Source organism: Brachyhypopomus gauderio, chromosome 11 (assembly GCF_052324685.1).
Source record: "Brachyhypopomus gauderio isolate BG-103 chromosome 11, BGAUD_0.2, whole genome shotgun sequence".
NCBI classification, from domain to species: Eukaryota; Metazoa; Chordata; class Actinopteri; order Gymnotiformes; family Hypopomidae; genus Brachyhypopomus; species Brachyhypopomus gauderio.
In genome coordinates this window covers 23,966,531-23,989,211 of record NC_135221.1, presented here as the reverse complement: position 1 = coordinate 23,989,211, position 22,681 = coordinate 23,966,531, and the positions used below count along the sequence as shown (strand labels likewise).

Below are 22,681 nucleotides of genomic sequence, written 5' to 3'. Positions count from 1 at the left end.
AACTGCTGGCACCACTCATGCACTGCCCTTATAATTCTGTAGTAGGATCTCATTCTCCATAATCTGCACATTTTAATGTTTAGGCAGAGCCCTACTAGTTAAACTAGAATACTGGAGGGTCATGTAGGCTAGTTAAACGACATTTAACTAACCTCACAATTAAAAATGAAAACTTTATCCACTAGATCAGCTTATTGAATTGCATATAGCTAACATAGCCTACAGGCTAATGAATGCTTGATAAATATTCCAGTTTGGCAAATGGAAAATTCAATTTTTTTTAGCTTTCAATGTATTAGTAGTAATAAAACTTCATAAAAGAGAGGCTTTACAATTCTACTTGCATATTCCATGTAAACAACTTAGCCGTTCTGGTTGCACATATCTTTATTGTAATATACAAATAATATTGTGGCTTGATGAAGCCAGAACAGACTAGTTTGTAGCCAATTCTCAGCCCAGCTGACTGCAGAAAGTGTCCGATGCTTGTGGAGAAAAAAGGCTGTGCAAACAGATATTGCCCCCAAAAATCGAGTGGCAATGAATACGACACGCAACAGAATTCAACCCCCCCCCCCCCCCCCCCCCAATAACCTCAAAAACCTGAAGCCCCGTTACTCATTAAAACAAGTCAAACCCATGTTGCAGCTTGATGTAAGACATGAATACACACTGGCTTCTGAAGCTCAGATCAATCATTCCATGAGTCATTTGGGTTAATAATAGAGCAAACTGAATATAAAGTGAGAACATGTGAGAATACTGAGAATGTACAGAACTATAATTCAAGGTCACATTTAAGATTTTTAAATGTCACCACTGCAATCTCCAAAAATTAGCCCCCAAGAAACAGGGGATCAAAGGTTCAGTTTGGTGAGCAGGTAAGCAGGGGTGGCTAGGAATGACCAGAGAACCCCTACTCACCAGCATCTATTAAAATATTTTAACTTGAAGCGTATAACCTAAAAAGCATCATTAACCGGAACGCTATTAATGTGACTTGTATTTATAAAACTGTCCGAATTGAAGTATATTAATGTACACATTAGAGCCTGCATGACAACGGTGCAAACTGTTTATGATATGGCCAGTCAGACAGACATAATACTTGGGATGGAGTTCCAGTTTAGGAGCACTGAAGGCCTTGTGATGCTTTCACTTTTACCGATTATACAGAACAGTTGTTCAACCACCAACTTTATTCATTAAACACAGTTAAACCTACTATTGGATAATATGACAAAATAGTGACACCTTTCTAAGTGTTTGAAATCAGCACACCATAGTGCTATTGCAAGTCTACAGAACATGTACAGAAGCATCGTTTTCCAGGAGATAAATCTTCATTTTAAATGTGAATATTCACAGTCTACACAAAGTTCATCCACATCAAATTCTTTAGTCCTCCCATTCATAAATATTGCACTAACATTTGCGATATGCGGCCAGTCTCCTAAATTTCTGCAGATGATGAAATGGTTCGAGACAGTATCTTGATGTACCTCTGTCAAAGCTGAAAGGACTTGGAAACAAATGCAACCCCATGGCAACATGATGCCTGATCCTCACATCAGAGTCATTTTTCACTTCACGATATTCATTGATAATTCTTTACAAAAGTCTGATCCTCAGCTGGTCTGTAACACCGAGGCATGGTGTTCCTTACACAGATTAGGCAGAGATCTACTCTAAAAAGAATTTCTAATGAATTCCCATTGACCATTTTGGTCCATTACACTGGACTTAATCTGTGTTGCTAAACCCAGTCCAAAGCTGAACAAAACATTCTTGTTAAGCCAAAACCAAAACTAACCTAGATAATGGAAGCATTTAACATTACATTTTTTTAGAGCCAAGTTCACTGATGTAATAATGATGCCGGTTAACGTTTGCTGAAGATCTGAAATTGTGTGTATGAGCTCACTACAATGTATCCAAGCAATGTTTCATAAAACAAAAAACCCCAAAACAAACAAAAAAACACTACTGTAAATAAATAAATCCTTCAACAATCAAAATGCCATCTAATCAAATTGCACTTGGTCTCATATGAGCACAAATGATTAGTTTAGTTCTGTTACTGGTGTTCACAAGGTTGCAATGTAATCAAACTTTTATTTTGTAGGAGAGAATTAATATGTACGAGTCAATCAACATTTCAGCACAAGTGGGGAAAAAATATATAATATGAACACATCAAAGTAGGTGCCTCTGCACGTCTGGTAAAACTTAGATAGTCTAAAATGGATTGGGTCTGACTGCGTGAGACACCTCACATCACAACGTACTAAATGCTATGTAGCTAAACAACGCTCTCGCGGTCAGCAGAAACGAGGACCGCCCTACGGCAGATAGGGCATGTGGAGTTCTCGGAAAGCCAGCGGTCGATGCAGTGCACGTGGTACTCGTGCGAGCAGGGCAGCTTGCGTAGCTTGTTGCCCTCCGAGTACTCCGTGATGCACACACTGCAGGTCTTGAGCGCGTCACTCTCGCCAAAGTTGCGCATGGAGAGGTTGTCGATCTGCTCTTTGGTGAGGCCCCGAGGCTGGTCGTCATCTTCGTCGTTGAGCAGGAAGAAATGGGCAAGCCGCAGGAAGGGGAGAGAGCCTGTCTCCTCCAGGCTGACAGGGGCCCGGGGCCTCGCCCTGGCCTCTCGGGGAGCCGCGCCTCTGGGGGCCCCACTCTCCCTCTCCTCCCTCTGTGCTTCTGGACTGCCCTGGCCGGAGACTCCGGCACCGCCGTCGGAGGCATCTGCCACGGAGACACCGGCAGAGTCAGGATTCCCTAGTGTGTCAGGAACATCCGCGGAGGTGCCGGGGCTTCGGTTTGAGTCAGAGGAGTCCGAGTCGGAGTCCATGAAGTAGCTGAGCTCTCCAAAGCCGGTCATGATCTGTCGGATCATGGACTGCAGAGCCAGAGACGTGGCCTCACCCAATCCAGCATCCGAGATCCTTCTAATGGGGATGCGGATGGTGCTGACATACGTCCTCACTCCAGCGCGCTCTGAGCGAGAGAAGGTCCGGCGGAAGCCCCCACGCTCAGTTTCATACAAGAATGTGTTGTTGGAGGTCTGTGATCGGGAGCGCGTGCGGTTAGCGATGCTGTCTCGCTCGCGATACTCGCCGGGTCGTACCCGGCGCACCTGCAGGTCCAGCATGATAGTTGGAGGGCGTCGACCCGAGGCGCTTGCCTCTCCCGTGGGCACCTCCCCCTGTTGTTGTGCCTGGGGCACTGGAGGCGACTCTGTAGAGGCTAGTGGCTCCTGGCTCTCTACCTGTACGGCGCTCTGCCTGGACAGAACGTGCAGCCGAGTCCTGGAGCTACCCTCTACCTGAGCATCTGGGACAGGCTCGTGGCTACGAGAAGGCAGGCCATGGCGGGTTTGGGGAAGCCCATCCAGCTGGTCCAGACTGAGAGGCAGACGACTCCTGGTCGTACGGGCCCTGGTCCTGCGCTGCTCTGGGCTGCGGCTCCTCGCCCTGATCTGGCCTCTGCGTGGTTGTTCCACAGCAGGCAGGCTTGGTGGGGTTAAAACCTGAATCTGGGGACTTGATGGCCTGGATACAGGGGGACTGGAAGGCGTGGTCACAGGCGGGCTGGGTGGCCTCGTCACAATGGGGCTTGGTGATCTCGTCTCAGGAACAGGAACAGGCACCTCTGGCTCTACTACAACAGCCATCTCCTCCACCACAGGCTCTTCCAGCACCTCTGTTGTCTCCATGGGCATCTCGGGCTCCACGGGCATCTCGGGCTCCACGGGCACCTCGGGCTCCACGGGCATCTCGGGCTCCACGGGCATCTCGGGCACCTCGGGCTCCACGGGCACCTCGGGCTCCACGGGCTCCTGCGCTTGGCTATCTGAAGGAGCCTGGCCTCCATCCAGCTGCTCTGCCTCAGTCTGAGTCTGCTGCTCAGCTATGTTGCGGTTCACGTTGATCTCCAAGCTGAAGTGGAAGTCTCCACTGCTCGGATTGGTCCGGCTCACGGCCCGCCATGACTGGTTGCCCCGGTGACCGCTTCTCGTGGTGTTGCCTGTCTGACGCACAGTGTTGAGCCAATCAAGGAGGATGTCCCCATTGGAGGTTTCTTCAGTGCCCTCGGGTTCTGTAACTGAAGAAGACAATCGTTATGAAGGAGGTCATGACTGGATTCTCCATAGAAACATTATACAACTGCTAATATAAACATGAATTAGAGAACACAACGTACCACTTGGCTCTTCTGTAATGGCTTCAGGACTGCTGCTGCTACCACTGCTGCTGTTAGCTGGCTGCTCAGGACCATCTTTGATTTGCTGTAGGCGGTTCAACAATTCTTCCTGAGTAATCTCTCCTAATAAAGAAACACATGTTGGAGGTTAGCACACCATTTACCTGCCGATAAGAAACAAGGTTAGCAGGTCTATCGATTCACACAGTACCACCAGTTTATGACCACATGAATGTTGGGATAGCTGTTGGACAGATGTGCTGGCGGCAAAGATAAATTGTCCACTTTATTCAATGTCTCCACAAATTATTTTTCATCTGGCAAGATCAAAGACAACAGGAATAAGTTCTTTATTTGAAATTTCACAAATTCAGGACAAACAATGAACAGAAAACTGTTTCCCCAGGTAAGAGATCATTGTAAAACGCTGCATATCCGACTTTGTCTGCTGATGGTTCGCTAAACCCATCTCCTAGAACATGGCATATGGAAAGAATGAAGACAAAGTAATGTAGGTGAATAAAAAAATGACAACACCAAAGTGTGGTCAAAGAAACACTGTAATCATTATTCATTACAAAAGCAAGATTCAGTGTTGCATAATACTAACATTAGAGGCTAAAGGTTGAGTCAAAAACAAAAATGTCAGTCAATTATATATACACATATATACATATACAATCATGTATTTGAATAGATGTTTTTTTAATTATCTGCCCGTTTGTTAAAAATGCAGAGAGACAACAGATTTTTACTGCAACAAAGCCATTGTTCCTGTCCTTAAGAATACTCTGGAAAAAAAAAAAAAGATATACAATGAGCTAGAGAAAGAAAGACTCAAGTATAGGCACAGCTAAGATTCCTCCAGCCCAAGAGAAAATCAGCACGTGAAGAAGTCCTACGTGCTACCTGCAGTGGCAAAATGTCAGTGCGCAATATTCCTGCTTCAAGTCTGACCATGGACTCATTACTGAGCAGAGCTGCTCATTAAAATATATGAGGACAGGATGACCATTAAATTATAATGAGAAGAGAGAGACCTCACTTGAATCTGGAGGTGATTATTTCAATCGTTCCCAATTTGGAAACAGAAATATGACATTATGACACACAGACTGTTAGACTGTTTAGAACTTCACCTTTTACTGCCATTTTGAGAAGTGTTGCATATTTCCAGCTAATCAAACAGAACCAAGTGGAAGACGGACATCACTCCAGCCACATTCCCATCACTCCAGCCACATTCCCATCACTCCAGCCACATTCCCATCACTCCAGCCACATTCCCATCACTCGAGTCTTTTACCTACACTGACCACCACATTTCACCGCGGTGAAATAATAATCACAATTGACTAAATATGGCACATTTACACTTTTTTTTTTTTAAACATTTACTCTCTTCAATGTACTCCTTCAACTAGATTTTTCAAGCAGAATTCCTAGATACCAACATTATCTTTTGTAGCTTTTTCAAAGTCTTCAAATATACATTTTAGTCCAATTTTATTAATGACATAAGCCAATTTCATTCTGTTCTCTTTCTCTGTAGAGGCCAGACTCTCAACTGAATAACAAAGAAATGTCAACATGAGGCCTTTTACATACACACGTAGCTAACAGTTTTACTGTAAGCTTGGTCTGCAATTGTCACACGCAAGACTCTAACAAGATTTGAGAAGGACTTGTATTGAGCTGTAGCTTCAGAATGATGCCAAAACCCAAGATAAAGTCGAATATGCAGAATTTCACCAAGCAAGGAGGAGGGTTTTTGCCCACCATGCAAGCATCATGTTTATAAGAATAGTATACTGTACTGTTTATAATAGTATACTGTACTGTTTATAATAGTATACTGTACTGTTTATAATAGCTGCCCAAAGAAACACGTGAAACAGCAACAGGGCAGTACTGAAAACCACCAGACTTACCAGGACAAGAACTGTCCACTCAAGAACTGTCCACTCAAGAACTGTCCACTCAAGGACGCCGTCTGGCAGGGACACGGCTAAAGGACGCTCCAAAATAACATTCCCTTCCACTGTCCTGGGACAAAAATGGATTGGGTGTCTTCAGATATCCACATGGCTTGGTGGTTTTTGTTTTGAGCACAAGCAAAATTCCAACCATAAAAATAAAATAAGCACACGATGAAATTTGCTTCATTTTGTTTGCTCATTGTTGATGTTTTCCAGGTATGGGGTTAAAGAAGCGATACTGCTCTTTTCTGCACGCAAATGTCATACATAAATTCAGCCTAAAGCTCTTTGCTTTAAGAATATGCACCATAATAAACATCTCCAAGGAAACCATGAGAAATCAATCTGTATACGAGTGCACAGTTAGCCAAGCAGTCTGCACCTCTCGTTTATTTCTGCTTCATTAAATTCTGTATGACGGAAATTAAGTGTTCAGTGCGCCCCCGAGAGTCCAAAAAGTTGTCCCATCTGCAAATAACTCAAAGTAATATCCCATTGAAGAACTAAGAAAGGAAGGGAAAATAATTTGGAATCCCATGTGGGACATAAATGTCCATTACTATGTGTCTCATGATTCTTCCTTTTAGGACCACAAAGCAATGTACTGGCTTACTTTCACAGTGAAGTTTTTAAAAGGAAACTTTGTTACTTTTTATTAATTTAGTTACCTGGGGTGCCAAGGAGATTGTTGTCCCTCATCAGCCTGTAGTCTTCTTCACTCAGACCGTTAACAAACTGGTAGAAGGCCTCCTCTCTGCCCAGCCGGTCCAGCTGCTGCCTGCGTTGTAGATCAGACTGCTCATTTCCCCCTTGTTCTGCATTGTCTGAACTCTCCATCGCCGCTGAAACCAAAATACTTCTGTCCGGGCCACAGAGAAAGACAAATCACAATCAAACACAATTAAAACGACATCGCAACTGCCAATACATGTACACAAAGCAAACATTAATAGGCATTTTTACATTTCGCGAAAGGAATGGAAGACAGTGACCATTATCTAGCCAACTATACGAACATACGTTTAACTCCGTCAGACAGATTCAATACCATCCGCGGTCACTTAAATGAGTTATACGGTCTTTAACGGTCACTGCCAGGCTGTGGAAACAAAATGGCATCAGAAAGGCCACACAGGCTAATTGAGTCTGTCGCCCAGCGGTTAGCAGGCGGGCTAACACGGCTAGCTGGTGAACATTTACAATAGTTCGGTCCTTTAGCCACATCGGCTAACTTCACATCGCTGGCGGACCTACGAGCTCACGATAACCGTTCACAGCTCATGCTGAACGAGTTAGCGAGGTACACAGCGAACCTGCGCCCGCCGGCTCTACCAGACCCAACCGTAGCTGGGCTCCACGGTACCAGCGCACCAATACCGGCACGGCCGTGTAACTACACCCAGCAGGCTAGACACCGTGCGGGGAGAAATCACACAACCGCGGCCACCTCCAGTTACTTCGTCCCGCTGGGTAACGCATTTAGCCACGTACGGGAGACAGACGGTAACCGGCCGACTAGCTGCCCGACCGTGGCTGGGCGAGTCGGCTGTGGTTGGCCGTGTAGACCCGGCTGGGCGGACTAGGCGTTAGCACACGAGCTACGTGTTGGACTTGGATACAGGGCGAGACAGCCACGGTGGGTGAGCCAACACTACTTAAATAAGAGGAGCTAAGCGACGCTTTGTGATGAGTAGCTTAGCGAGCTAGCCAGGTCAGAAGAGCCACACAGCTAGCGCCATTAGCAGCTAGCGCCATTAGCAGGCCTCTAGGCCTCGGACTCACCTAGTGGAGCTTCCCAAGTTTGAAGCAGACTAGCTATCAATACATTACACAAAGCTAGTGAACTAGCCTAGATAGTACATTCACCATGCGTTACCATTTCTGTACGAGTTCTAATATATCCGACACAAACGTACCGTTCGATGAGATTTTATAATAATCTTCGACCGTTTCGTGCAGCTATATACTTCAAAAAACTAATAGCTTCTCAAACAGCTAAAAACCTGAATTCTACAACATCGGTTTCTCAGACCTTTCGTTATCTATATGCTCATTTCCGGTGTGTCGGAATTGTGGGAAAACATATGACAAGACAAAGGTTGTTTTAAAACTCAAATTACTAGAATGAATTTTGTGTAGCTACGTTTATGCTTGACATGGCGGATTTTGCCATGTGGTCATTTGATGAATGGTGTATTATTGTAGATCACACAAGCGCAGTCTATTTGAGCAGAGGTCATATTAAATAATTATATAATAAAAATATATATGAATACAGATGTTCCAAATCTAAAATTAATTCTATGATCTGAAATCCAAAGGTCATAGAATTTATCATAGAATTAATACTGATACCAGACTCAACTGTGAGGCACAGCAAGCAATTTTGATCTCAGTCTAGATCAAACAATAAAATATGCAGACCAGACTAGCTAGCAATCAATAAATTACATAAAGCTAGTGAACTCTAGATAGAAAATTTACCAATCGTTGCCGTTTCTGTATGAATTCTAATATATTCGATAGCAACGTACCTTGCGCAAACTATTGAATCAATTAGCAGAATCAACTGGCAATTAACATGAACTTCAGAATACACTATGACAACAGAGTCCAATAAAGTCTAGTAAAACCCTTATTTAAAGAAGGCAACTTAGTCACTAGTTTTTCATTACCTCAAAACGTGCTTAAGTTATTAAGGTTATTTTAAAAAATCAGTATATATAAGTAACCCATTAAATGTCATATTGTTAATGTTACTATTGGTAATTTATACCTACATGTGTTATTTATCCATATGTAAGTGTGGGTTTAATAGAAACATGAAGAAAGATCTATATGCCATGAAGTACACATTAATGTTTGTTGGGCTTAATGTTTTATAATTTTTTATTATTTTTATTAAGAAAACATTAGTAAACAATTTTAAGTAATTGGATGGCATATTATATATATATATATATATATATATATATATATATATATATATATATATATATATATATATATATATATATATATATATATATATTAGAGTTTACTTACGAAACTTTTATTTTGAAATACAAAAGTGTTGCAACAGGAAGTTAATTTGCGTCATCAATGTTTGCTTGTCCCACCCAGTTTCTGGAATACAGCTGCCGTCTCTGAAACAAGTTCCTCGCTTGTTTAATATGCTAATGTGTTCTTTTTCTTTTTCGTTGTAGTGCTCCAGCACGGTGGTAGATATATATCCTTGTAGTCGGGTAAATCTGTCTCCCCGTGCGGAAATGTATCGCGGCTATCAATCACAACAAAAGGAACAGCCTCGCTAGTTACATAGACAATTATAACATAATCGCGCATAACGTTGATCAGTTTCAATAAATTGGCCGTACAGAATACTCTTTCACTGAATCAATGAAAACCACAGAGGTGCCCTAATCGTCTAGAATAACCCCCTTCAAAAATAAACTAGCCTTGCCAGCTTTCAGCTGAAGTATAAAGACAATGTGTGCGTTCTTTACTATTCATTTTGCTTTACTTTATGTCTTAAAATACTGTTTTTAAAGTTTTATCCAGTTAAGATAAAACACTATGTGTTAGGCTATTTGGTAAATACGCTAACTTTTTAAGTAAATCTTTTTATTATTGTGGTGGCTTACAAGTAGTTTTAAAACAAAATGTTTAATACAGTTAAATTCACTTCCAATACATTCTCACTTTTGAAGCAGTGGAGATCCAGAATTCGTAACGCTGCGGATGAGAAGGAAGGCTTAACAAAGCAGGCTAATGGTTTACCTTCACAGGTGAAGCAGGCTAATGGTTTATCTTCACAGGTGAAGCAGGCTAAGTGGGCAATAAGATCTGAACAACAGTGACAACTTCCAAAAACAGCATTCAAAATCTCATTTTAATTGTATATTTACTCCATAAACATTATTACAAAACTCAGCAAGTACCAATATTACATTGTCACCATACAGGCGGATTCACAAATATTTAAAACCTTTGCAACACAACATAAACAAAATAATACTAGAATAATTTACATGAAAAATCTATAAAACAGCAAGTAGTTCACAAATTTTTTTCTTAGTTTGCCTATTTGTGTTTTCCACAATAACACAATACTCCCACAACAAGGTCAATTTTCTCGTACAAAACTCCCAACAAAAATGTAGATTTTTTTATGTTACTTAGTATTTTGGTTTTTAAAACCAGAAACCTTTTCATTATACATCCTTTTCACAGCCTACAGAGGCGCAAAAAAGGTTACTCACACACACTAATACTTCACAGCACTTTCTAAGAAAAATATACACTTACAAAATATCTTACAAATTGGCACAGAGAAAAATATACAGTATTTTTGTAATGTCAAGAGTTCATTAAGAATCCCTCTAGTATCAACTCTAGACAATATTTATAAAGCTCAATATTTTTTTTCAACAAAAATGCAAAACGTAATCCCAATTGATGTCAAATAATTATGGTGTCAATATATATCCATATATTATACATTCATAAAGGGGATAGAGGGGATTCGTTTTCTCATATTCATACAGAAATGTGTGTGTGTGATTTCCTTTATCGTATCTGGGAGGGAAAAAACATTCTTAGCACCAGTAAGAGGAGGCAGCTCAACAGTGGCACACTGTACAAATCTGAAGTACATTCAATTGAAAACAGGCAGAAATGAGAGAAGCAGGCGAGTGAGCACTATGGCCCGTGTGTGGTTCCCCATCACCGCATGAACTGCTCCTAAACAAGGCAAACTAGACAGAACAGAGAGGGCAGAAGGACAGAGTAAAATGATGTTATGGGATTATTTTGGAGAATGGAATAATTCAGGGTATTAGGCTATTCTCAGCCAGGAGTCTCTTAAAATATTCCCAGAAAATTTATATTTTAAAACAGAACATGCATATTTCAGTCAAATGAAATGTTAATAACTAATTTGCATTCAAAGTTATTTCAGTAATGTTTCTATTTAATTTTTATGTTGTTAATATGTCAAATTACTGTATATTTGTGTGTGCGAATACGCTTGCGTGTGAACAGAACTCAGTCAGCAAATGCAGCATATAATTTACAAGGAACATAATTTCTGATGATCATAGATGTTTACTGGTGTGCAGGATTATAATCACATTCTCAATAGAGTACCACTGTGGGATTATCATCACTGGCCAAAATACCTATAGAAAAAATATCAAGAGCTACAAGAACACTATTTAACATAACTAGTATGAATAATTTGAATTTGTTTATTGGGCTAAGACATTATTGGATTAGTCTGTTATAAGAATATTTTTTATGCATAAAATGTTTTGAGAATTTAAAGATGTAAGACTTATTCCCAATATAGTACATTTTTGCTGACTCTATCCTGAAGTCATCAGGTATGCTTTTTGTTTAGTAGCAGAGCACTTTACATGAAACTCGGGTAGAAGCATATAATACTGAAATCAAGTGCCCAGTGGCCCCATTATGAACAAATCTAAAATCACTTACTAAAATTTCTTCTTGGTATTCGTTTTACTGTTACTGTTTACTGTATTAACTAGCTAGCTCGTTTGTAACCAAGCCACATAGTGAACCACACAGTGCATAGGGGTTTGTGAGTATTTACACTATAGCTCATAAGTTAAAATAACACTGAAGTCAAAGTATTTAGAAAACCATTAACCAAACTGTACAAACTGGAAGTCAGTGACCAATCATACACTGATGTCATTGTCAGAAATACTTTTAAATTGAGATACAAAAAAGTCTAAATGAATTTTACTTCTGGCACCTGTGTGACATACCAACTGTGGTACTGTATTGTTTGTAAGCATGTAGCAAATAAACCACTACATCTGCTATGACAGTGCTTACCCTTTGATGTCAGTTAGATGTCTTTATCTATCCAGAATGAACACTGTCCATATCTTCTGTGCTTTTTGTTAAAAGGTTTCTGTCCATATTTGTCTATTTTAATCTCAAAACCAGGTTATGCTGAGGTAAATTTAATTTGGCAAGTTGGTAGAAAAAAGAAAAGTTCAGTCTTGCTGTTTTGGTTAAATGAGTGGTTATGTACCACTGTCAGCTGCAGGCGCTCTTCACAATATAGTGTCCCAAAAGCAAAGAGGAAAAATCTGGAATGTGAACTCTCACAGAGCCTCAAAAGAGAAGGGCCGAAATTCATATGGATAGTAAATGTAACAGCCAGAATTCATATTCATAATAAATTTGTTCACATTTGGCACATAGAGTTTTAGAATTAATGTTTGCATTAAATAGTGCATTTCTGTACAGGGACATAGACAACAAAAAAGAAAGAAAAAAAAATATGAAGCACATTTTGGAATTCCCATGGCTTAAAGTCCCTCTAAGGTAAGCTCCAGTACAACTCCTGTAAAAGCATAGTAAACGCATAGGATGAAAATTACAATTCATTCCATCAGTAAGAAAAAAATGTTAATCTGATATGTCTTCGATACAAAATGGTCCCATTATGTGCTATTGATGTCTTGGGGCCTACAAAGAATGTCGATTATCCTAGATAGAAGCTGAGCATGTCTCACTTGAAAAAACCAGGCAGTATGAGGGAGACAACAAGGAGAGGTCAACCTGTTCTGCATACAGAAACTATGGGGGGATCTTACACAAAAGCATTTTTATCCAAATAGCTACATGTTTCAAACAAGGAGTATAATTACATAAGTTTAGGGCAGCAAATTTCACTGTTAAAAGAATTGTCTCACAGAAAGACATTGTATTTATCAAGGATTTTTTTTCTCTTCAGACAAAAAGAATCAAAACAACTACAAGGAAAAACAGCAAAAGCAAGAAGAAAATGCAGCCGTGGTTTTTTAAAATCTCAGTCAAGCCTTACACAATCACTCGATAGGTAGTTTGCAAGTACAAGAAGTTTCTCATGCAAGATATCTATATCTTCTTGGGGCTTAGGGTAAGGGATGGGTGTGGGGTCAAAAATAAGAAGGGTGGGTAATGTAGTTTCCATGCATCTCTGGCATTCTGTCAGTCAGGCAGGTATGTCAGGGACCAAGGGCTGAGCAGGAAGTTGGGGGAAAGTGAGGAACGTGCATCAGCAGCTAGTTACAAAATATTACCTCAGTTTTTCAAAAGAGGTCATCAGTGCTATGTCCTTACTCGGCTCTCGCTCAGCCCTCTTGCCCTTAAGGTTTTCGATCCGAGGGAATTTTGCACTGGTTTTGTGACGGTACATCTTTTTGTGCGCAGGCCCATTTATGCCAGGGATGCCGAGGTTAGGCTTGTCGAACATGTTACAGCCCAGAGCCAACTGGGGGAAAAGGGGATGAGAGGCATTTAACTTTGCTTGATTTTTGCTACCTTTGCCCCCCGCCTTCCTGCCTTTGGTGCCCCCGGCAGAGACGGCACCTTTCTTTTTAGGGTCAGATGAAGTGCCTGCCAGGATTTTGAGAGTCTTTAACTTCAGGCTGTTTGCTTCTGAGGGTAAACAGATGTCTACTGCTGGGCCCCATATTGGTTCAATAGAGGCCATCATGAAACGCTGCACCTCAGCCATGCCCGATACAATGTTAGATAGAATGTTGGAGGGTTCTTCAAACTCTCGTTGGTCATCAGCCTGACTGTTGCTCTCTGCCCAGCCCATTCCAGGCCAGTCCTCAGAACTGCTGTCTGTCAGCTGGTGAGCCATATACTTTGAGCCTCCAAGCTGGTTTTTACCACCCTTTTCATCCAATAAGGCTTTTAGCTTTTTGGATGCTCGTGAGTTCTGTCTGGGGCTCTTGACCTTCTCGCCCTTTGCAGCTCTTGGTGATTTGCTTTTTTTGGTGCCCTGACCTGCAGATTGTTTACTGCTGCTTTTCCTCTTTGACTTTGCACCTTTCATCCCACCAATCATGTCAGCAGACTGCTCATAAAAGTCAGCCTGATTCACTCCCTCCTTCTCCAGACGTAAGCAGTCGTCGTCATTAAAACTGTGCAGCTGATACTGGTGGCTATCTCCTGTGAATCCAGTCAGATGGTTTTGCTGCTCTATCATGTTGCAATTCCATTTCATTTCTTGGTTGTCCTCCAGCGGCATCTCAGACCCATTTGGGAGAACCTTGGTTTTCCCCACTATCTTCATCTCTCGCCCTATGACCTGGGGGGATAAACTGGGTGTCTCGGGGGGTGAGAGCTCGGACAGTGATGTGTGTCTGAATTTATCTGGAGTGAAGTTGGAGATATCCAGTAAGTCTGTGGACTCCCTCAGGGGTGTGATTGCATCAATACTCTGCTGAATCACCAGTTTGGGACTGCAGTGGGCCAGAAAGTTCTCGTTCACATCATCCTCGCCATCCTTCTCGCAGGACTTGAGACTCAGAGAGCTGTAATTGCTGGAAGTAGCTGACAGCGAGCCAACTGAGTCGAAACTGATGAGCCTGCCGTTGTCAGTGTGCAGTGTGCCTCTTTGAAACTGTAGCTGGCCCTCCACGCAGGGAACCTGACACGCTTGAAATTCTGCATCAGGCGGCTGCGACTGCTCGGGCATGTAATTTTTTTCATAAAGCATTCTGTTACCTTCCAGAGCCAGTTGGCTGTACCCTGGCACTGCCAGATTCTCTGACATTGGCATAGGCATGGCATTAGAGAAATTGTTGGGCAAGATGGCTGTCTCGGGGATATCAGAGGTGAACTGCTGGTTTGGGCCAAGCTGGGAGTGCCACATCTGGGTGAGACTGGGGCAGTTCTGTGGTGACTGCTGGAGCTCTGATTCAGAGGGTGGGGAGAGTACACAGCTTTGGGCCAGCTGAAGAGAAGCAAATTGCTGTTCTTCCAATGAGAGTCCCAGTGAGTGTTGCCTGGGGGTCTGCTGAGGGAAGAAAGGGACACCAGAGCCACCTGAGGAATCGGAGGCATCTAACAGTGTCTGTAGGTAGCCTCCAGGGATAACGGGGACACTCGTGGCCACCTCCTGGGATGACGCTGCATTATTAGGGGAGCAGGTGGCAGACATGAAAGCAAATTTTTCAGTGTCCTCGGCTGTTTGACTCTCACACAACTGGGCACTGTGCACAGCGGAGTGGATCTCTGTTTCTTTCCCACCCCCTACCAGGTCCTTATTTTCTAGCACTGCACAAGCGTCAGCTGGGTTTGTCATGCCTTCACCGCTCTCTTCAAGGTCTCTCATTTTCTTGCTCTTCAGCCTTGCTTCGCTTTTGAATTTCCGTATTCTGACCATTTTATTTCCCATTCTCCTTTCCTCCCTCTCTTGTGATCTGCTCTTTGGGGTAGCAGTGTGTATGATGTCATTTGCGTCTAATGCACTTGCACAGCTGGAGGCTGCCATTGTTAATGGCCTTGCTGTGGGGGCCGCCTCATCTTTAGAGCCAACGTCCTCCCTGGGATCAGAAGGAGAGAAGCCCTGCTTCTGGGGCGATTGCTCCACAGTTTGAATCCTCTGAATCCTGAGTCTGTTTGCTAGCTTGTGTTTTCTTTTGGGAGAACTGGAACTAAAGGGTCGATGGCGACCGTTAAGATGGAAATTGTGTTTATCTCCTGCGGCCAGCCGAAGCTGCTCCTCGTGCTCCCTCTGTTTCTCCTGCCAGAAATCCTTCAGAGGAGCGAGCTTTTGATATTCACTGATTGAGTCCTCAGTTAAGCTTACTGTTGTGACTGCTGGATCAATTTTGCTGAGCTTCACACACATGCGTTTTTCTCCTTTGAACCTGTTAATGATGATGTATTTGATTATCACAGGTGGCTCCTTGCGGGACGTTTTTCTTCTCTTTTTAGGACACCAGTCATCATCCTCTTCCTCTTTTGGAGCACAAGGCAGTTTCTCACGCTTTTCACTGTGTCTTTCACCTTCGATCGAGTCAACATCATAAAGGTAGTCATCACTGTATCTCACTTTTCGCTTTGCTCGTAGTCCATAATTTAGAGGGGAAGAGCATGCATTCTTTAAAGAAAATGGGTTTCTATGTTTGCCCTCATGGAAAGTGTCAGTGGAATACACAGTACAGGAGCTGTCATCACTGTAGTCCCCCGAGTCGTCAGCCCAGTTGCTAGAATCAATGAAGTAGTTCATTTTTGGACTGTAATCAGGTGTTCCATCTGAGCTGTCATTGTCATCTCCTTTACTTTCATGTTCTAGCCCAAGCTCTTCAGGTTTGGTTAAGAGTCCATCCACACTCCTCCTTACTACATTAGTCTCTTTTTTAGTGCAGTTCACTAGGACACTGGGAAAAAAGTTGAACTGTGCTTCCTCCTGAAGGACATTGGTCTTCTCCCTCATGTTGTCTTGGAAGGACTCATAGCGGATCTTCAGTGAACACATGTCACTGCTTAGTGTTGAATCATCGTCGTCGTCAAACATGTAGTTGTCCACGTCTTCCTCCGAAAACAGGTTGACTGAAAGCTCGTTTTTCGAACAGAGGTCCAGCAGCTCCATTTTGCTCTCAGTGATGAAGGACTCGAAGTAACCCCAGTCCTGGTGTGAAGTGGTGAGCAGGCCCTCCTCTCCACTGCACTTGTCCAGCAGACCTTCCTGCATGTTTTTGGGTGTCTGATCGGGCTCATTTTCTGCCTTTTCTGTGTCCTTTTTCCCCTCCAGTTGGGACTTGGGCAGGGGAAAGCTCAAAAGCTGCTCAGACAGGAGCTGCTCCCCATAATTGCCTGTCTCACTAGTGCTCATGCACTGCATGTTAATGTCAGAGAGGGAGCAAGCATCATACTCCTGGTTCATGTCAGCCATTTTGAGGCTGACACTGGGCTCAGCGTCTCCACACTTGGTCTCCACACTGCAGCCCAGGCAGGTGCGGCTCTGTTGAATCAAGCAGTCCTCGGTCAGCCCAGAGACACCCATCGGCTCCATCATGGTGAAGGATGGCTTGGTGCTGTCCTCCCCCAGGGCCCAGGGGCTCACATCCTTGGTAACACAGGATGTGAGGGAAATGTCGTGGCTGGAGGACTCATCAGCTGGCTGTTCAGTGGCCTTGATGAGAGTCTCTGGTGAAGGTGGGCCAGGGAGTTGATACTCTCTTAATGCCAGCACCCCTCTGTGACCGTCTGAATCCTGGCTTTGAGCACTCACAGAAGATGTTGAAGATGGCGGGGGTACATCTGCAGCACCATACAGCTTCAGATTACTGCTCAGCTCATGTGATCCTAGACAAAGGAGACAAACACAGAGTCAGCAATCATGCCAAAACATGGGGATTTTTACATCATCCCTGTCTTCAAAGTAAATATCAATAATGAATCTTTCCTCCTCCTACAAATTCAGAAGCACAAGCAAACGTGCAACCTTGTGTACTTCACTACAATCTCTCTTTCTCCCTCTTTCTTTTTCTCTCCCTCGCTCTCTCTCTATCTCTCTCTCTCTCTCTCTCTCTCTCTCTCTCTCTCTCTCTCTCTCTCTATATATATATATATATATATATATATATATATATATATATATAGTTTACACAAAGAGATAGGTTTGTTTGCTTTGAATAATTAGTCTGTGGCAGCTGGGGCAGATTGCATACATACACAGGGGAGAAGACATACCCATATGTTGGAAACAATATATCCAATACCAACAATATAACCCATCATACCACATCCACCTGCCTTCCTCATTATCTGCAAGCTGTTATATTAAATTAGCTCTAAAAACGGCACTGTACAAAACTTCACAGAATACAGTAGAAAGTGAGAAAGTGAACACTACTCACTACTGTAATATACAACTTTGGTGGCTCTAAGTTGAATGGACACGCTCTTGTTCAATGCAGCAACATATCTCTAACATTATTTTGGAATAATTTGGATCAGGTAATATTTCCTTGGATTTTGAGAAGGAAAACGGTTGGAGCAGCTTGGGTTATCAACTACAAACACCCACCTGAATGAAATAGCTGCACAGTGTGACCAAATAAACCAGACTATGTTGCTTGGATAAATATTGCTTTGACTTGTGATGTAACTCTCACAACATAACACCTGAAATTGCTTTATGACATGTTTTAAAGTACTAATTTCAGTGACAAATAAATACCACTTTCGTAGCTTTTGCAATTTGAAAATTGCACATTGCCTTTTTTAACATTCCTCGTTGTTTTCATTTAATGTTTTCTAACACACAAAATCACACACTGCATTATAGATAATAAAAGCCAAGTTTAAAGCCAAGTATATTTTTAATATTCAATTGGTGATGTTTGATTTTATAATAACGGCTATAAAATTTGGGGGGGCAATTGAGGGCAGGGTGCTCAATCATAATATTTTAAAGCAGAATTGTACTGTAAAACAAATGTTGCATTGAAATAATGCTAACCAAACAGTGTGTGTGTGGGTGGGTTTGTGAGCATGTGTGTGTGTGTCTGTGTGTGTGAGTGTGTGTGTGTGTGGGGGGGGTGTGAGTATGTGTATGTGGGTGTGTGTGTGAGAATGTGTGTGCATGTGTATGTGGGTGTGTGTGTGTGTGGGTGTGTGTGTGAGAATGTGTGTGCATGTGTGTGTGTGAGTGTGTGTTTGTGTGTATGTGTCCATGTGTGTATGTCTGTGTGTTTGTGTGTGTGTGTGTGAGTGTGTTTTTGTGTGTATGTGTCCATGTATGTATCTGTGTGTGTGTGTGTGTGTGTGTTTGTGTGCGTGCGTGTGTGTGAAAGGTAATGGTACAGTTAAAACCTGATGGCTTCATGTAGTAGCAACTGTCTTTTTCTTTCTTCCATGTATGTGAAGTTATTTATCGATCAATTGGCCAGTTATCACAGTTAGAAAACATATCTGCATACTGATCATGGATGAGGTTCCCTTTATCCATACAAAATAAACCTATTCAGAATATAAAAGACAAAAACCTATTCCTCTGTGAAGTCTTGTAAATATATCCCACTTTATTCAGTTTGGTTCTATAATACTAGTCAAAAGGGAAAATGTCTTCATCTCTAATATACCCCATATCTTTGAATTACAAAATAGAATTGAAGACATTTTATTTAGTTACAATCCACTATCTAATGTAACAGTTTTAGTGATTATGTCTTGGAATAGACTTTGCATGTTAGTCCAGAACCTTCAGCTGTTCCAACAAGCGATTGCTGGTCTTTCTGCCAAGCTGTGTAGCAGAATATCACAGGGAGCTGACAGAAGCTGACTAATTGGTTCTGACATGGAGGGTGAGAGGGAAGTAACGTCACATTTTCACTTGCTATTGAGTCTCTGAAACATTCAGCATAAATGTACAATTTGAGATAATTGTTCATTTATGTTATGCATAATAATGTGCTGCCTTCTCTGTCTCGTTATCCCCACAGTATTACAATATATTATGGGCAGTCACAAATGAGCATATGGGGGTGATCCTAACTTTTGGCAAACGGAAGTTCTCTCCTGAACCACTGCCAGAATGTACCGTGTTGCAGAACTAGAACCTCCTCAATCAGGCTTCATATTTACTAAGAATCCACCTCATATTATCTTCACACATAGCCTTGAGCCACAGCCATATTACTATGTGTGGCACATACATGGAGAAATGAGGGTCTGAATATGATTATATGTGCTAATGAGTGATATCTGAGTGAATATGATCAAGGATGCTCTCTAAAGCCACATATGAAGAATGCATAAATAATTAAATAAAAAGATAAATAAATAAAGTAAACAGTAATGGTTAAGTAAAGTGATTTGGACCCAAGTTGATATTTCTAATTTCCCCAGGCATTTATGATTTCTTACCTTTGTTGTCCCCCTCTGTCTACTCTCTGCCAGCTCTGTGAGTAAATGACCACAAGCTTGCCTGTTTTAACATTTTAACACAATGGAAAGGGGATCAGGCCTTGTACTGAAACACATTTCCCCTACAGTGAAATGAGACAGAAACGTGTTGGTGCAGTCTTTTTTCACAGGCTTGAAAGCATCATAATGAATGTGTGTGTGTTTTATACGTCTTCTCCAACTTCAAATATTGCTGTCTCAAAATGTTTGAAATAGGGACCCAGTGAACAATGAGAAGTTTGCACTGGTGAGTACATCCGCTAGATGTCTCCATCTAATAAAAGTAAATAACATATTGTATAAGGCTGGCAGTTGACCAATAACTTCACGATAGATATGAGGATGTCCAGATAATACAAAGCTACAGCATACTAAAACCACCTCCCGTCTCTCGTCTGATGCTACCACACAGGGGCACTTAGACTCCAGAGGTGTGTGGAGCATCACTGTGAGAGAGCAGCGGCCGGCATTTGTTAAAGCAACATGATCCAGTCCTTAATGGTCTCTGGCGTTTGTGAATGGTGTAGAAAGATCAATTTATCCACACCGGATGTTGGTAATGAGAGACGAGTAACTGTGGAATGATTCATACCTCCCTCCCCAAACTGCCCCATCCATGGAACAAAGCTGCGATCTGCAAGCTCAGTGATTTTGTTTCTCCCTCACGGGGAGCGAGGACCTGCTCTGATAAACTGTGATCACGACAGTGGGGTCAGCCCTGCTCTCCTTCAGCTGGATCCAGTCATGATAAACTTGTACCAGTGCCTCCACCAGCAGCTACTGTCAGGGCTGGCTTGGATTCCGTTACCCCGTTTTCCGATCCGTTTTATTTTGCTGAGGCAATTTTTGCCTCCTGCCAGTTACTTCCCCTGGCGTCCATGGTTTTGTTTTCGTGTTGCATTTATCCATGCTGTTTTATTAGGGTTCACACACATAGTGTGGGATTGTAATTGCTGGGATTTTTCTTTTTCTTCTTTCTTCTTCTTATAATTTTTCTCCGGATAAAACGCATACTGCAGCCTAGACCGTAAGGCCCAGGGAGACCAAACTTGGCAGAATGGTGAAGTCTGTTTGCGGGACCGTGCTAAAGTACAGAGTACAGAGTACATTGGCCTGATGGTGGCGCTATAGCGCACCATTTTGCGTTTTGGTCCATATCGCCTACCCCGTAGGTCCTAGAAACAAAATTCCACTTCAGGTGCATTCCTTGGCTCCAGACAAAAAAAAGCCTCAAGAACCATTAAGCTCCGCGTTCTTAGATTTTTTGCTAATTTGCATAATATGCAAAACCTACTTTTTTATACTAGTCCCTAGTTTTTCATCTGATCACCACAATCTTGATGTCAAAATATTCACAAGAATCTCATTATCAAAGAATATCAACAAAACTGTGACATTGGTATACAGTCTGGTTGTCACGTGTCAATCAATAGCTCTGAGGCGTGGCCAAATTTACTTCAGCAGCTATATCTCAGCAATGCTTTGACCAATCTTCATGAAAATTTATCAGTTGTTAGAGCACATGACTCAAAGGTCACAGGTCAAAGCTGGCCACGATTGTCCAATAGGGGGCGCTATAACATGGGAAAAACTGTTTCTTCTGGAGGAAGTGAAAGGGAATTGCACCACTAGGTGGCGCTATACTAGAAAATCCAGAATTTCTCCTACATAATTTCACTTATCAAGAAATGCTTGCACTCATATGATTGTATGCAGAATCAGAAATGAGTTTATTAGAGGATCAGCACATGTAGCATGTTTTGGAGATAAAGTTAGAGAAGCGAGATTGAGATGGTTTGGACATGTACAGAGGAGGGAGGAGAGGTATATTGGTAGGAGGGTCTTGAGGATGGAACTTCCAGGCAAGAAGAGGAGAGGTAGATCTATGAGGAGGTTTATGGATGCAGTGGTAGAGGATATTAGAGTGGCTGGTGTGTCAGTGGAGGACACTCAGGACAGGGCCAGATGGAGGAGTTTGATCCGGTGTGGCGACCCCTAAATGGGAATTGCCGAAAGAAGAAGAAGATTTTGTTTCTTTCTCTCATCTCTCTACGGTTGAGTGTTATTTTACACGCTTTGTATTTTCCGCATTGTTTTTTGTTTCTGTTTACTCCGTGCCCTCACGGTTTTGGTTTTCTTTTTGTTTACGCGTTGAGTCTTCCACGTTCTTTTGTTTAGTTCGTTCTGGGTCGCTGTGTGCATTTCTCTCTCACTAATACTTTTGACAAGTGTCAAACGTATTGCTCTTGCGAGCCGGCACTTGGGTCTATCCCTCTCTATTTTATTTCACGTGGTGTGTACGTCCCTGTGTTCACCGCGTTACAGCTACCCACACCAGTGTCCCCACCAGCAGCTACCCACACCAGTGTCCCCACCAGCAGCTACCCACACCAGTGTCCCCACCAGCAGCTACCCACACCAGTGTCCCCACCAGCAGCTACCCACACCAGTGTCCCCACCAGCAGCTACCCACACCAGTGTCCCCACCAGCAGCTACCCACACCAGTGTCCCCACCAGCAGCTACCCACACCAGTGTCCCCACCAGCAGCTACCCACACCAGTGTCCCCACCAGCAGCTACCCACACCAGTGCCTCCTCCAGCAGCTACCCACACCAGTGTCCCCACCAGCAGCTACCCACACCAGTGCCTCCTCCAGCAGCTACCCACACCAGTGCCTCCACCAGCAGCTACCCACACCAGTGTCCCCACCAGCAGCTACCCACACCAGTGTCCCCACCAGCAGCTACCCACACCAGTGTC

The 22,681-nt window shown here is 42.7% G+C and overlaps 2 protein-coding genes across 5 annotated transcripts in view; both read right to left on the bottom strand.

The window, feature by feature from the left end:
- Window positions 1-590: 590 nt before the first annotated feature.
- rlim (ring finger protein, LIM domain interacting) lies at window positions 591-8,309 on the bottom strand. 2 transcript variants are annotated; one of them, XM_077022814.1, is made up of 4 exons: window positions 8,105-8,309; window positions 6,857-7,047; window positions 4,210-4,332; window positions 591-4,110 (listed from the first exon to the last, which is right to left on the bottom strand). In XM_077022814.1, exons 2-4 carry the CDS (start codon window positions 7,023-7,025, stop codon window positions 2,303-2,305), a joined length of 2,100 nt encoding a protein of 699 aa, XP_076878929.1. In that variant the 5' UTR covers window positions 7,026-7,047; window positions 8,105-8,309; the 3' UTR covers window positions 591-2,302. The 2 variants fall into 2 exon arrangements, with proteins under 2 accessions (XP_076878929.1, XP_076878930.1); XM_077022815.1 differs by having other exon boundaries at window positions 7,971-8,109.
- Window positions 8,310-10,062: 1,753 nt separating this feature from the next.
- Window positions 10,063-22,681, bottom strand: part of nexmifb (neurite extension and migration factor b) — a 48,966-nt gene continuing 36,347 nt past the window's right edge. Inside the window, exons 3-5 of one of the 3 annotated variants that reach the window (XR_013134155.1) lie at window positions 13,289-17,315; window positions 12,051-12,567; window positions 10,063-10,945 (exon numbers count right to left, since the gene is read on the bottom strand). Coding sequence is in view for 2 of the 3 variants with exons in the window: in XM_077022812.1 (XP_076878927.1) it covers window positions 12,357-12,567; window positions 13,289-17,315 (4,238 nt within the window). In the remaining variant the exon portion in view is untranslated. Of the gene's footprint in view, window positions 17,316-22,681 lie in introns of all 3 variants that reach the window. The other 2 variants (XM_077022812.1, XM_077022813.1) reach the window with 2 other exon arrangements.